The sequence below is a fragment of the Xenopus laevis genome, chromosome 5S (genome assembly GCF_017654675.1).
Source record: "Xenopus laevis strain J_2021 chromosome 5S, Xenopus_laevis_v10.1, whole genome shotgun sequence".
Lineage (NCBI taxonomy): Eukaryota > Metazoa > Chordata > Amphibia > Anura > Pipidae > Xenopus > Xenopus laevis.
This window is the reverse complement of record NC_054380.1, coordinates 138,704,651-138,719,225: the sequence shown is the minus strand read 5'-3', so window position 1 is coordinate 138,719,225 and position 14,575 is coordinate 138,704,651. Positions and strand designations below refer to the sequence as shown.

The following is a 14,575-nucleotide window of genomic DNA, read 5'->3' as shown; positions in this document are numbered from 1 at the left end:
CAGAGCAAAGTCGGGATCAATTGGTATAAGATATATAAGATAAAGCAATTGTAATTATAAACATTTTATAATATAACAAGTGTCTGGATAAAAAAAGTGACTTTATGAAAGCGATATCTACATGATTAATTTAGCTCTGTTTGCCTTTATCTACATCTGGGCTGTCCAACTGGAGGCCCGTGGGCCGGATATGTGGCTATCCAAAGAATTGTTATGGCCCCAGACTGCTCAAAGGCTCCATATATTTCAATGTATCATAATTTAACCCGGCCCATGAATATGCTACTGTATATGAAAAATATTCGACCCACTACATGTAGAAAGTTGCACAGCACTGGTCTAGATCATCTAAGAAAGGATCTGCCAAACCTTCTTTGTCTTTATTCCACTGGTGAAGTCATTAATTATTATTAACATGTATTTATATAGCGCCAACATATTGCGTAGCCCTGTAAAGTAAATGTGATTATACAACTAAATCACATGAATTACATACATAGAATATATGGAGTAACAAACATCACAATCAATACAGGTACAAAAAGGTGAGGAAGGCCCTATGCATAGGCATACAGTCTAAAGGGAAGGGAGTAATACACAAGGTGTGGGAGTGGGCAAGATCGAATTAAGTGGGTGAGAAATGTGGTATTGTATGTGGTGTTGTGTTTGGTAGTTAAGCAGAGTGAGGGGAGGCTTCTCGAAAGAAGTGCGTTTTCAGAGATTTTTTGAAAGCAGAAAGGTTGGGAGAAAGTCGGACAGACCGTGGGAGAGAGTTCCAGAGGAGGGGTGCAGCCCTTGCAAAGTCTTGAATGCGAGCGTGTGAGGAGGTAATGAGAGAAGAGTTGAGTAGCAGGTCAGTAGAGGAGAGTAGTAAGCGGTTGGGTGAGTATATAGAGATGAGTTCAGAGATGTAGGGTGGGGCAGAGTTATGAAGTACTTTGAAAGTCAGTGTCATTAATTTGAATTTGATTCTGAAAGGTAACGGAAGCCAGTGCAGGGATTGACAGAATGGCGAGGCAGAGGAGGAGCGGTTGCTGAGGTGTATGAGCCTCGCAGCAGTGTTCATTATGGACTGGAGAGCTGACAGTCTCTGGAGGGGAAGGCCAATTAAAAGAGAGTTACAGTAGTCTAGACGCGATATGATGAGAGAGTGAATAAGAATTTTGGCAGCATCTTGGGTGATAAATGATCGTATTTTGGATATGTTCCTTAGGTGGAAGTGACATAATTTAATAAGTGACTGGATATGAGGAGTGAATGACAGGGCAGAATCTAGGATAACCCCAAGGCACCGGGCCTGGGGAGGGGGTGTGATAGTGGAATTGTTAGCTATGATGGATACTTTGGGGATGCTACTGGTGTTAGTTGGAGGAAAGAGAACCATTTCAGTTTTAGAGAGGATTTATTTAAGGTAGCGTTGCGACATCCAGGTAGAGATAGCGGACAGGCAGGAGGAGACGCGAGTTAGGAGTTCTGGGTTGAGATCAGGAGATGAGAGATAGATCTGAGTATCGTCAGCATAGAGGTGGTAGTGGAAACCATACGAGTTGATTAATTTGCAGAGGGAGGAAGTATAGAGGGAGAATAGTAATGGTCCCAGGACAGAGCCTTGAGGAACTCCAACAGAAAGAGGTAGGGGAGAAGTTGATACTCCATTGTAGGAGACACTGAAGGAACGATTGGTGATGTAAGAAGAGAACCAGGACAGGGCTATGTCACGAAGGCCAAGTGACTGGAGGGACTGGAGGAGGAGAGGGTGATCTACAGTGTCAAATGCGGCTGAGAGGTCAAGCAGTATTAGTAGTGAGAAATGATTGTTGGCTTTAGCAGTTAAAAGGTCATTAGTTAGTCGAGTCAGGGCAGTTTCCGTGGAGTGTTGTGGCTTAAAACCAGATTGTAGGGGGTCCAGCAGGTTATTGTCAGAGAGGAATGAGGTTAGTCGGTTGTAGACTAGGCGCTCAAGTAGTTTAGAGATGAAAGGTAGCAGAGAGATAGGTCGGAGGTTGTCAAGATTGGAGGGATCAAGAGAGGGTTTTTTTCAGAATGGGGGTGACAAGAGCATGTTTTAGTTGAGAAGGAAACAGTCCAGTTGAGAGGGAAAGATTAAATAGGTGAGTTAAGGCTTTGATTAGACAAGGATTGGTATTGCGGAGAAGTTTTGAGGGAATTGGATCAAGCGGGCAGGTGGTAAGGTGAGAAGAGGCCAGAAGCTTTGAGATTCCTCATCAATGACAGGGGTGAAGGAGCACAGGAGAGACTGGGGAGTGTGGAGGGAGGGTGGTGGAAGTCTAGGGGGGTTGAGTAGTGTAATGTCCCTTCTGATAGTGTCACTTTTGTTTTTGAAGTGCTCAGCAATATCTTGAGCAGAGACAGATGTGCATGGAGGGGGTGGAGAAGGGGAAAGGAGAGTGTTAAAGGTGGAGAAAAGTTGTGCTGGTTTTTTAGAAAGGGAGTTAATGAGTGAAGTAAAGTAAGTTTGTTTGGCTTGGAAGAGGCTGGTGTTAAAGGAGCGCAGGGCAGATTTGTAGCTCCAAAAGTCTGATTAAGAGAAACGATCTTGTTCATCGAAAGGGAGTGCTGATCCTGCTATCTAAATTTTGTCTGCATGAAATGTAAGGTAATGAAGGATATAGGGATGCACCACATCCACTATTTATGATCCCCGAATCCTGCGTGAAAGATTTGGGAGAGTACCAAACCCAAATTTGCATATACAAATTAGGGACGGGAAAGGAGAAAGTGGGGAAAAATCTACTCCTTGTTTTGTGATGAAAAGTCATGTGATTTTCCTTCCCATAATTTGCATATGCAAATTAGGATTCAGATTTGGTTCAGCCAGGCACAAGAATTCAGCCGAATCCAAATCCTGCTGAAAAAGGCAAAATCCTGGCTGAATCCCGAACCAAATCCTGGATTCGGTGCATCCCGGATATGGAAAAAAACTGGTTGTCCCTTGGTCAGACTTGGGTATCTGGATGTTGCAGGACTACAGTTCACAGAAATACATGTTGGAGTATCCCGGGAATCAAACAACTCAAGGGAACCAGGGTTAAGAACTTTGGGGAAAATGGTGAGGCTGATTTCTGCGCCTATTGGATGAAACATTTATCAGATTCACGAGGGAGTTGAACCATTTATTAGTGACACTTTATTGCTGTCTATCAGCCCTCCCTTTGCTCACGGATTGTTACACATACATAAAGCATGTGCGTTGGGTAAGTAGGATCAAAATCCTAAGCACCTTAAAACCATTAAATTAAGGGGCCCATTTACTTAGCTCGAGTGAAGGAATAGAGGAAAAATAGTTTGAATTTCGAATAGTCAAATATGGCTACTTTGACCATCGAATGGGCTACTTCGACCTTCGACTACGACCCTCGACTTTGAATCGAATGATTTCGAACTAAAAATCGTTAGACTATTCAACCATTCGATAGTCGAAGTACTGTCTCTTTAAAAATTTCTTCGACCCCCTAGTTCGCTACCTAAAACCTACCGAGGCCAGTGTTAGCCTATGGGGAAGGTCCACATAGGTTTCCTAACAATTTCCTGATCGAAGGAATATCCTTCGATTCGAAGGATTTAATCGTTCGATTGAACGATTATTCCTTCGATCGTTCGATCGTAGGAATAGCGGTAAATCCTTCGACTTCGATATTCGAAGAATTTTACTTCAACGGAGGTTAATTAACCCTCGATAGTCAACCCTAGGTAAATCGGCCCCTTACTGTTAGTATGCTGTAGAGAGGGATATTCTGAGACAATTTGCAATTGGTTTTTGTTTTTTATTATTTGTGGTTTTTGACTTATTTAGCTTTTTATTCAGCAGCTCTCCAGTTTGCAATGTCAGCCGTCTGGTTACTCCTTTAATAGCTATTACATTTACAAACGACCCTGAAACCATTGAAAATGTTTAACTAAAGCACCGTGGGATTCTGCGGCAAGAAAAGATTAGTATTAACCTTTGCACTGTCTGAATTATTGGCAAGTGAATCCAAAGAGTTGTTAAAAAGTATTAGGTTTCAAGTTTTATTGCCGAATTCAAAATTCTAATTTATCCGCATGAAGCATCTCCAAAGTAGTCATTACTGGTGCTAATTTCTTGTCTTCTAGACTTTCAGCTTCTAATCACAGGGGGTGACCTGCAGCTCCAGAATTACTACTTCCATTTCTGTTAGTCCATTAGGAAGCGCTCACAGGCCAAGCTCTCGTCTGCTGCTCATCACCGGCTCTTACTTCAGAAACACTGGCCAGAATTGACATTTAAAGGTTACGTCCGGTTAAATCATTTTATTGCGGCCGTACTGAATGCGTCTGTCTGTATGCGGATAGCTAGGAATAGGAAACATCTACATAATTATGCTCTGCAATCAAGGTGAAGAATGACTCCACAGCACTTAGAAGAATTTATTTTTATGGTCGCAGAAAACTTTGTGGTTTTTTTTCACTTCTATGAGGCTCAGGGTAAGAAACCTTGTTGATCAGATGCAGAAAAAAGTTTCCGTTTTATATATAATAAGTCACTATTGGGGGAATGTTATATGTTTCGTTAGGGCAAAAAAACGTTTGACCATGTTTGACTGAATAAAGACCTCAAAGACTTCCTCACAAACAGAATATTTAAAGGGATCCTGTCATCGGAAAACTTGTTTTTTTCAAAACACATCAGTTAATAGTGCTACTCCAGCAGAATTCTGCACTGAAATCCATTTCTCAAGAGATCAAACAGATTTTTTTATATTCAATTTTGAAATCTGACATGGGGCTAGACATATTGTCGATTTCCCAGCTGCCCCAGTCATGTGACTTGTGCCTGCACTTTAGGAGAGAAATGCTTTCTGGCAGGCTGCTGTTTTTCTATCTCAATGTAACTGAATGTGTCTCAGTGGGACATGGGATTTTACTATTGAATGTTGTTCTTAGATCTACCAGGCAGCTGTTATCTTGTGTTAGGGAGCTGTTATCTGGTTACCTTCCCATTGTTCTGTTGTTAGGCTGCTGGGGGGAAAAAGGGAGGGGGTGATATCACTCCAACTTGCAGTACAGCAGTAAAGAGTGATTGAAGTTTATCAGAGCACAAGTCACATGACTGGGGGCAGCTGGGAAATTGACAATATGTCTATCTCCATGTCGGATTTCAAAATTGAATATAAAAAAATCTGTTTGCTCTTTTGAGAAATGGATTTCAGTGCAGAATTCTGCTGGAGCAGCACTATTAACTGATTCATTTTGAAAAAGTTTTTTTTTCCCATGACAGTATCCCTTTAATGAAAAAGTTTTGCGACAAAATATTTCATGAAACTCCAGAGCAGGTGGTAAAGGTCTGCAATGCACAATTAAAATTCGTAATGCAATAGAATATTACATTTGCGACAGGAGAATTTTTAATCACAAAGCTTTGCTCTTTGCAAATTTTATTACATTCCCCCTTAGAGGTTTTCAACTTTTTTTCACTAGTAAAGATTTTTGAGGAATACACATTTTTAGCATATCATTCAGCTTTTTTTCCCATTCACACTTATTATATTCAGATCTTTTAATGGCTTTCATGACATTCCTGGTTCTAGAGAAATCAAGTTTAATTGTGGTTTCAAAAGCTCTAAAACCACTAAAATTGGACCTTTAATAAATGAAAAAGAGGCCTAGTTGGCAATTTTCACGTTTGAGGGAAAAAAAACTGGGGCAAATCTCATGCAAATTTTTAAAATTGCTCCATTAATTTTCAAGGAGGCTAAAAAAATTTAAATATTTTAATGAAGTGGAAAAATAAATTAAGTCGTTAAAGAATATTCCCACTGACTACTATTGAACCTACCAAGCTTTTACATGCCGTTGCTGCCGAGTTTTTTCAGGCAACTTTTCTCAGATTTTTTTTTTTAAAAACAGGGACTATTTTTATTTGTAAGGTTTTGCACTTCGCAAATTTTATTTTATTTCCCCCTATATGTCTTGATTCCATCAGAAATAAAGGGTGGTCAGGGAACAACTAGGTGAAAGCACAACACTTATTTGTAGCATAAGCCAGCTCTTGAGAGTGGCAGCCTCCTGCATGGGACTTATAGTTTTGCACAGTTTAGTTAATCAGCAAAAAATAGAGCTAGTACTTACAATGCCCACCTCCAGGTCACTAATAAACAAATTAAAAAAGTAAAAGGGCCAAGGATAGACTCCTAACTAACTCCAGAATCCACTAACAATTGCAATTAAATGTTCAATGTATCACTACCCTGTAATCCAGGGTTCCCCAACTGTGAGACACATTCAAATGTAAAAAAGAGTTGGGGGGCAACATAAGCATGAACATAGTTCCTGGGGGTGCATCATATGAGCTGGACTGGCAGCCTACAGGAGGTTCTGTTTGGCAGTACACATGGTTTTTATGTAACTAAAGTTTGCCTTTAAGCCAGGAATTCAAAAATAAGAACCTGCTTTGAGGCCACTGGGAGCAAAATCCAATGGGCTGTTGAGTAATTTTGCTGTAATCTATCCTGCTGCCAGTTCTCTATCCAAGTACAAATACTATGTTCCAGGCCAACATTCCTTCATTTAACCAGTAACCTTCTGTGTGTCACTGTATCAAATGCTCTAGAATAATCTAATTATATCACATCCACTGCCACTCCAGTGTCTAAGCTTCTACTCATCTCCACGTTGGAATTTGTTTGGCAAGATCACTTGCGCCCTTAAACTATGCTGGTGCAAAATTATAATATTTTGAAATGTACTCCAGTATCTTATCCATTATTACCCCCTCCAATAGCTTTGCTACCACTGATTTCAAGCTAACAGACCTATAGTTTTCAGGTTGAGAACTGGATATGTTTTTGAATAATGGCAGCACATAATCAATTTGCCTGACTCCCTGCATCATGCCAGACATCAAATACTGGAAAATTAAGGGGTTTGGCATATGATACACCAGGTTTTTGTTATGAGGTAACATTCATTGGACACCGGTTCTGATTAGTTTCCTTGTAAAAAACCGCAATTAATTACACGAGTGGTGTCATGATGTTTCCTAAAATGTTAATTTATTTATGTAACATTAACATAGGACTTTACAGAGGTTGTTCATCAGCCACATAAGTCAAACTGTAAATCTTTTAATTATTATAAAATAGGATTTGGTCTGATTAGCTAAAGATTCTGGCCTCATTGATCTTAAATCTGGCTCCACAAAGCTTAAAGGGATACTGTCATGGGAGAAATTTTTTTTTTCAAAATGAATCAGTTAATAGTGCTGCTCCAGCAGAATTCTGCACTGAAATCCATTTCTCAAAAGAGCAAACAGATTTTTTTATATTCAATTTTGAAATCTGACATGGGGCTAGACATATTGTCAATTTCCCAGCTGCCCCAAGTCATGTGACGTGTGCTCTGATAAACTTCAATCACTCTTTACTGCTGTACTGCAAGTTGGAGTGATATCACCCCCCTCCCTTTTCCCCCCAGCAGCCAAACAACAGAACAATGGGAAGGTAATCAGATAACAGCTCCCTAACACAAGATAACAGCTGCCTGGTAGATCTAAGAACAACACTCAATAGTAAAACCCATGTCCCACTGAGACACATTCAGTTACATTGAGAAGGAAAAACAGCAGCCTGCCAGAAAGCATTTCTCTCCTAAAGTGCAGGCACAAGTCACATGACTTGGGGCAGCTGGGAAATTGACAATATGTCTAGCCCCATGTCAGATTTCAAAATTGAATATAAAAAAATCTGTTTGCTCTTTTGAGAAATGGATTTCAGTGCAGAATTCTGCTGGAGCAGCACTATTAACTGATTCATTTTGAAAAAAACATGTTTTCCGATGACAGGATCCCTTTAAGATTGTATAAAATGCCAGTGCATTGCCGGCAATCATGCCTCATAAAAATCACCACGATTTTAATCAGCAACGGTGCCATACTGGTGCTGCCATATATGACAAGCCTAAAAGCATTTGTGCTGCTAATTGTTACATTTTCATATTATATTTTCAACAACAAAGTTTGAAACTGTGGCTTATGTAAGTAGACTGATTAAAAACACATCGTGGACGCTACTCTAGAGGTGTATTTGATTAGAGAAGATCTCAAGAAACCAACAATTTGGCTTTATGCCATACTATGTCTAGGAATGTCCAGATCTCTTGGCCAAAATGAGAGAGAAATGGTCTAGAGATGTTCCAGGACTAGCGGAGGAGGTGTGGGTAGATGTGCTGAAACAGGTTCCCGAGCTCAGTGTTGCCCAAAAAAGTTAGAGGCAATTTGGGGCCTGTTGCTGGAAATGGAAGACACCCACTATGACTTCAATCTACAATGCTGATGATTATGTGGCAACTTAATTGTCCCTTTAGTTTTTCTTTCATTTTGTGCATTTCTTTCTTTCCTGTATTTGTTAAAGTAAAATGCAAAAAAAAGAAAAAAGAAATATGTTGTTGTGATTTATTGTCAATAACTATCTGTATCACCGGTGAGAATGAATTGGACAGCTGTAATGAGGATTAAGAGTTAAAGCCTCACTCGAGGAACGAAAGGAAAATTCGACTTGTCTATTTGTCAGGGTAAAGGATAGACTGTTGCGAATGCGTCATTTGCCCTTGCACCTGCATCCAGCTTCAAATCAAAACAGCAATTGATATAACTGAGCAGTGCAGATTGCATTAGTAACTCCCCGCAGGTTACGTGACGGAATCACGCAGAGACAAAAATTACATTTGGTTCCAATTTATCATTTCCTTAAAGGGATCCTGTCATCGGAAAACATGTTTTTTTTTTTTTAATGCACCAGTTAATAGTACTACTCCAGCAGAATTCTGCACTGAAATCCATTTCTCAAAAGAGCAAACAGATTTTTTTATATTCAGTTTTGAAATCTGACATGGGGCTAGACATATTGTCAATTTCCCAGCTGCCCCCAGTCATGTGACTTGTGCCTGCACTTTAGGAGAGAAATGCTTTCTGGCAGGCTGCTGTTTTTCCTTCTCAATGTAACTGAATGTGTCTCAGTGGGACCTGGATTTTACTATTGAGTGTTGTTCTTAGATCTACCAGGCAGCTGTTATCTTGTGTTAGGGAGCTGCTATCTGGTTACCTTCCCATTGTTCTGTTGTTTGGCTGCTGGGGGGGGAGGATATGAAATAAGACTGGATATATACATATATATATAATACAAATCGAAGAAGAGGATCAACACTCACACAAAATCAAATAAAAATTTCTCACTTTGAGAAAGGCCCTGGACGGGCCGAAACGTTAGTCCATAGTTCTTGAATAAATTTTTATTTGATTTTTCTAAGTCCTGTGAGTGCTGATCCTCTTCTTCGATTTGTATTATTTAATTTGCTGATCGTGCACCCAGGTGATTTATCACCTTTTATCGTGAGTGCTGGCATCCCTTCGAAGGTATATATATATATATGTGTGTATCTTTCAATAATACATATAACAGCGTCATTTGCGGAGTCTACAAACAAAGCAATACAAATCATTTACTATGTTTTGTTTAAAAAATAAAAACCCTGTATTTATATAAAAGATATTTTGCCAAAGGAAAGAAAATAAGAATTACTAAATATCATGATGCCTTGATGAGAAAAAAAGACAGAAATATCATTAGGTCAATTTCCTCCAAACAAACACAATGTTATTTGTGCAACGTCTGCCTTTGTTAGTCCTTATATTCTGAATTGAGGCTTTTCAGACAGTTCCAATCACCCTCCATTATAGTGGAAACCAATTATCTCTTCACCCACAAGATTAAGGGTTGGGAGAAAAAAGTAGATGTTTGACTTTCCAGGCAATAAACTCAATGGCTATAAACCAAGCGCTTCTTATTGGTCAAGATCAGCAGATATTCCTTTCCTTTTTACCTCTTACAATTTGGTGGATTCAGCAGTTTGTGTGCCATTAGCTGAAGAGTTTTAATAGAGCTTTAAAGATAAGAGTAAAGAAAGTAGAGACACTTCCCAGTTATCTATTTTCAAAATAACAATCAACTTATTTTTTTGCCTAGGGCAGCACCGTAGAGATGTGCAGGTCAGCTACAACTCAACCCACACCTGACCCTAACCTCCAAAACCTTATCCTACACACTAACCCACAAATCCCACACCTGACCCTAACCTCCAAAACCTTATCCTACACTAACCCTAACCCACAAAACTTTATCCCACACCTGACCCTAACCTCCAAAACCTTTTCCTACACTAACCATAACCCACAAAACTTTATCCCACACCTGACCCTAACCAGCAAAATCTTATTCTGCCCTGGACACTAACCCGCAAAATCCTATGCCGACCCTAACCAGCAAAACCTTCGCCAAAACCTAACCCATAAAACCTTATCCTGCACCTGACCCTAACCCACAAAACCTTAAACCACACTGAACCTAACTCAAAAAACCTTATCCCACACCCAAAGCTAACCTGCCCAACTAGTTGTCAACCCATTGGTCGCTGCAGGTTTTGGGTCAGCTTGAACATCACTACAGCACCAGCCCTTCAACTGCCGCTACCCTTACCAGTTTGCATATGTACAGCACAGTCTGGGCATACACCAATCATGGTAGAGAGGGGTACCCCATCACCCTAACCCAATATCCCCGAAACTTTAACAGGGTGACTGTTGAACCTATGTATGTGCATTTAAACAGGAATAAAGCACCAAGAATTAGAAGCAAAATACAGACTGCTGACCTTTCCACCAGAGGACAAAGGGTCTCTCTCCACCCAAACAATCTTACCCAGTGATCCCCAACCAGTAGCTCGTGAGTAACATGTTGCTCTCCAACCCCTTGGATGTTGCTCCCAGTGGCCTCAAAGCAGGTGATTATTTTTAAATTCCAGGCTTGGAGGCAAGTTTTGGTTGTATAAAAACCAGGTGTACTGCCAAACAGAGTCTCAATGTAGGTTGGCCATCCACATAGGGGTTACCAAATGGCCAATCACAGCCCTTATTTGCCACCCCAAGAACATTTTTCAAGCTTGTGTTGCTCCTTTTTCTTCTGAATGTTGCTCACGGGTACAAAAGGTTGGGGATCCCTGATCTTACCTATTAAATATAAAAGCTCTGCAGAGTAATTACCAGGTAAAAATGGAACTCCAATCATACCAACTACTGCAGCTCTAATCATGCACCAAGAAACCTCACTTTTCCACACTGTCACAATATATCAATATTACAGGCAATAAACACTGGGCAAATCCATTGCAAATACCCATAGCAACCAATTAATAATGAGCCGTGATCAGTGCATTGCAATTAGAATAATGTCTGAATCTCTGGGGTTACTACATTGGGGATATTATATTATATTATTATTATTATTATATTATCACCATCACTATGTTGTCATATTGACTTACCAGAGTGTTGAAGTTGTGCTGTTTGTACAGGTGCTTGTTGCACGTCATGCAGTCTTTCTGGCAGTCACACAGCACATTTCCCAGCATGCACAGCAGCACTATATTCCACTGAAGAGCCTTCATCATGGCACACAGAGCTGGAGGGAAACACAAAGATATCATTGCTGGGGCTGCTTTTTTTGGGATTACACTGTGTAGCTCACCTTTCTACCTATAGGAATTAAAGGGGAAGGAAAGGCTAAAACTCAACTTTATCAGAAAGGTCTATATAAATACACCAGTAACCCCTCAATGTAATGCTGATCTGAGTCCTCTGTCAAAAGAAACAGCACATTTCTTTCCTTCTATTGTGTACTCATGGGCTTCTGTATCAGACTTCCTGTTTTCAGCTTAAACCTCCAGGGCTAGGGCTTGAGCATGCTCAGTTTGCTCCTCTCTCCCCCTCCTTCCTCCCCTCCCTGCTGTCATCTGAGCACAGAGCTATGAGTGAGCAGGGAGAGATTCAGGCAGGAAGTGATGTTACACCAAGCTAATATGGCAGCTGCTATCCTAAACAAACAGAGAGAGCTTCTAGAGCTGTTTAATCAGGTATGGTAAAGCATTCTAAAGAACAAAAATGGTGTTATAGCTTGTACTATTGTGGCTAATGTATTGGCAAAAAAAAAACTGCCTTGGTAGCTTTCCTTCTCCTTTAAGGAATGACACTCTCCATATAATAAGGAGTTGAGACATGTATAGTACGTGTAATACAGAACATGATTGACAATGACAAATATATATATACAGATTTTCTACTCATATTGTGAGAATGGGCGTCTAAAGTGTTACAAGAATATCCAACACAGCAAATAAACAGATACTAACTGAAATTGACATATGGGCTAGGGGTTCACAACAGGGCTGCCATCAGAAATTGCAGGGCCCCATACGAAAAAATGTCCTGGGCTGCGCCCACCAGAAGCCCCACCTACGGGTCTGCCCTCCCCACCCCACAAGTCCACCCCCCACCACACACTAAAAAAAAAAAAAAACATTGGTTGCTCTGGTTCCCACATGTTAATAAAAAAATATTGGTGGTCAGGGCCCCCCCATTTTATAAAAAATTTGTGGTCAGGGCCCCCCCCATTAAAAATATTGGTGGCTAGGACCCCACATGGGGAAAAAAATTGGGCCCCCACGTTATAAGAAAATTGGTGGCCAGGGCCCCCCTTAAACGTCCATGCCCCAAAAAAACTTGCCCCCCCAGAAGTTTAAAAAGAATTTGGTGCCCAGGGCCCCACCACACAACAGGGACCACAAAGGGTTACCTTTAGGGGGGCCTTGCCATGTTACACTTACTTCATTAGTGTGGCCCACCTGCTGTCAGTGAGCTGCCAACTTCAGGAGGGAGGAGGGGAGCACAGGTGGCTGCATCTTCTTCCAGTGACAGCATTTTCTTCCCTTATTGGTCACAGAATTTCAAAGTTGCATGGTGATTGGATGAGCTGGAGGGGAAGTTCAACCCTCAGCTATTCAATCCCTGAGCAGCTCAACCGGGACTTAAACTCAGTGACCAATGAGGGGAAGTATTGGACAGAAGATACCTCCCCTTGTGCTCCTGCCCTGCCTTCCCAGAGTCAGCAGCTCTCAGAAAGCAGGGGGGCCCGGCTAATCAAGAAAGTGCCCCCCCTTACCCTTGGGGCCCCCTACAACTCTCCCCCCTGTCCCCCCCTGATGGCTGCCCTGGTTCACAATGTGACAGAATGAGGGGTATTCAATATAGCGATGCACCGAATCCACTATTTGGGATTCAACCGAATCCCCGATTCCTTGTTGAAAGATACGGCTGAATACCGAATCCGAATCCTTATTTGCATATGCAAATTAGGGCCAGGAAAGGAAAAAGTGGAAAAAATTATTCTTTTGTGACGAAAAATCACGTGATTTCACTACTCGCCCCTAATTTACATAATTAGGATTCGGATTCGGTTCGGCCAGGCACAAGGATTCAGCCGAATCCCGAACCGAATCCTGGATATGGTGCATCCCTAATTCAATATTCATCCACTATTTTCTACACCCATCCTGGCAACTGGGGTCTTCCACTTTGCTCAGAGGGGCTCACACAGGGGCAACTATAACAGTGACATTTATTTTAGGTGGTAAGAGAGTCGGTTACAACTTTATTAAACTTAATACAAAAAGCCTCCTTACTAATAAGTTTCTAATTATGTAAGATAATATTTAACCAGGTCTGGACTGAGCCCTTCAAAGATTGGGTTAGATCCGCATTCAAATAAAGCAGGGCTGTAACTAAGCAGACATTATAATAAATTGTACTTTTTTATCCGACAGTAGTTTAATCTGCCAATTATCAGAAAAATCCCTCCAGGGACATATTTTCATAACAAAAGCAATAATCACGCCTCGTTTGCCAGATCTTTACACTTCGCAAATCTGTTTCTGGCCCAATATTAAGCGGCTGTGAAATTATTAGGAATATTTAAGTCCCCATGTCTGATCTTATTTGGCAGTTGAAACACAGACTGATTCCAGTTATAAAGAACAGGCAGTTTATTTGAGACGTTCCTCATATCTCGGTGGAATTGGATTAAGTTATATCATATGGTACATCCAAATAGAGTGATGGATAAGTGGGCGGGGCCTGTAACAAGTCGTTTATAAAGAAGTAGTACAGGTATGGGAACCGTTATCCAGAAACCGGTTATCCAGAAAGTTCCAAATTACAGAAAGGCTGTCTCCCATAGACTCCATTTTATCCAAATAAACCAAATTTTTAAAAATGATTTCCTTTTTCTCTGTAATAATAAAACAGTCGCTTGTACTTGATCCCAACTAAGATATAATTAATCCTTATTGGAGGCAAAACCAGCCTATTGGGTTTATTTAATGTTTATATGATTTTCTAGTAGACTTAAGGCATGAAGACCCAAATTACGGAAAGATCCATTATCCAGAAAAAAACAGGTCCTGAGCATTCTGGATAACAGGTCCCATACCTGTATACTTAAGATATGAAGATCCAAATTACGGAAAGATCTGTTGTCAGGAAAGCCCCAGGTCCTGAGCATTCTGGATAACAGGTCCCATACCTGTAGTAGCATATACAATGCTCCTTATTTTTAGTTGGGTTTTGCCTTCTCTGATTCAGTTTTACGTTGTGACACATCCAGCTAAGGGACCACCCATTTCCCAAATGTTCAGTTTGTTTATAGTAAAGTTT

At 40.7% G+C, this 14,575-nt stretch overlaps 1 protein-coding gene across 1 annotated transcript in view; it reads right to left on the bottom strand.

Moving 5' to 3' along the window:
* pnoc.S (prepronociceptin S homeolog) overlaps positions 1 to 14,575 on the bottom strand; it is a 43,837-nt gene that overhangs the window by 15,269 nt on the left and 13,993 nt on the right. Inside the window, exon 2 of the mRNA XM_018264820.2 lies at positions 11,353 to 11,489. Within this exon, the coding sequence (XP_018120309.1) occupies positions 11,353 to 11,478 (126 nt within the window). The 5' untranslated portion in view covers positions 11,479 to 11,489. The remainder of the gene's footprint in view (positions 1 to 11,352; positions 11,490 to 14,575) is intronic.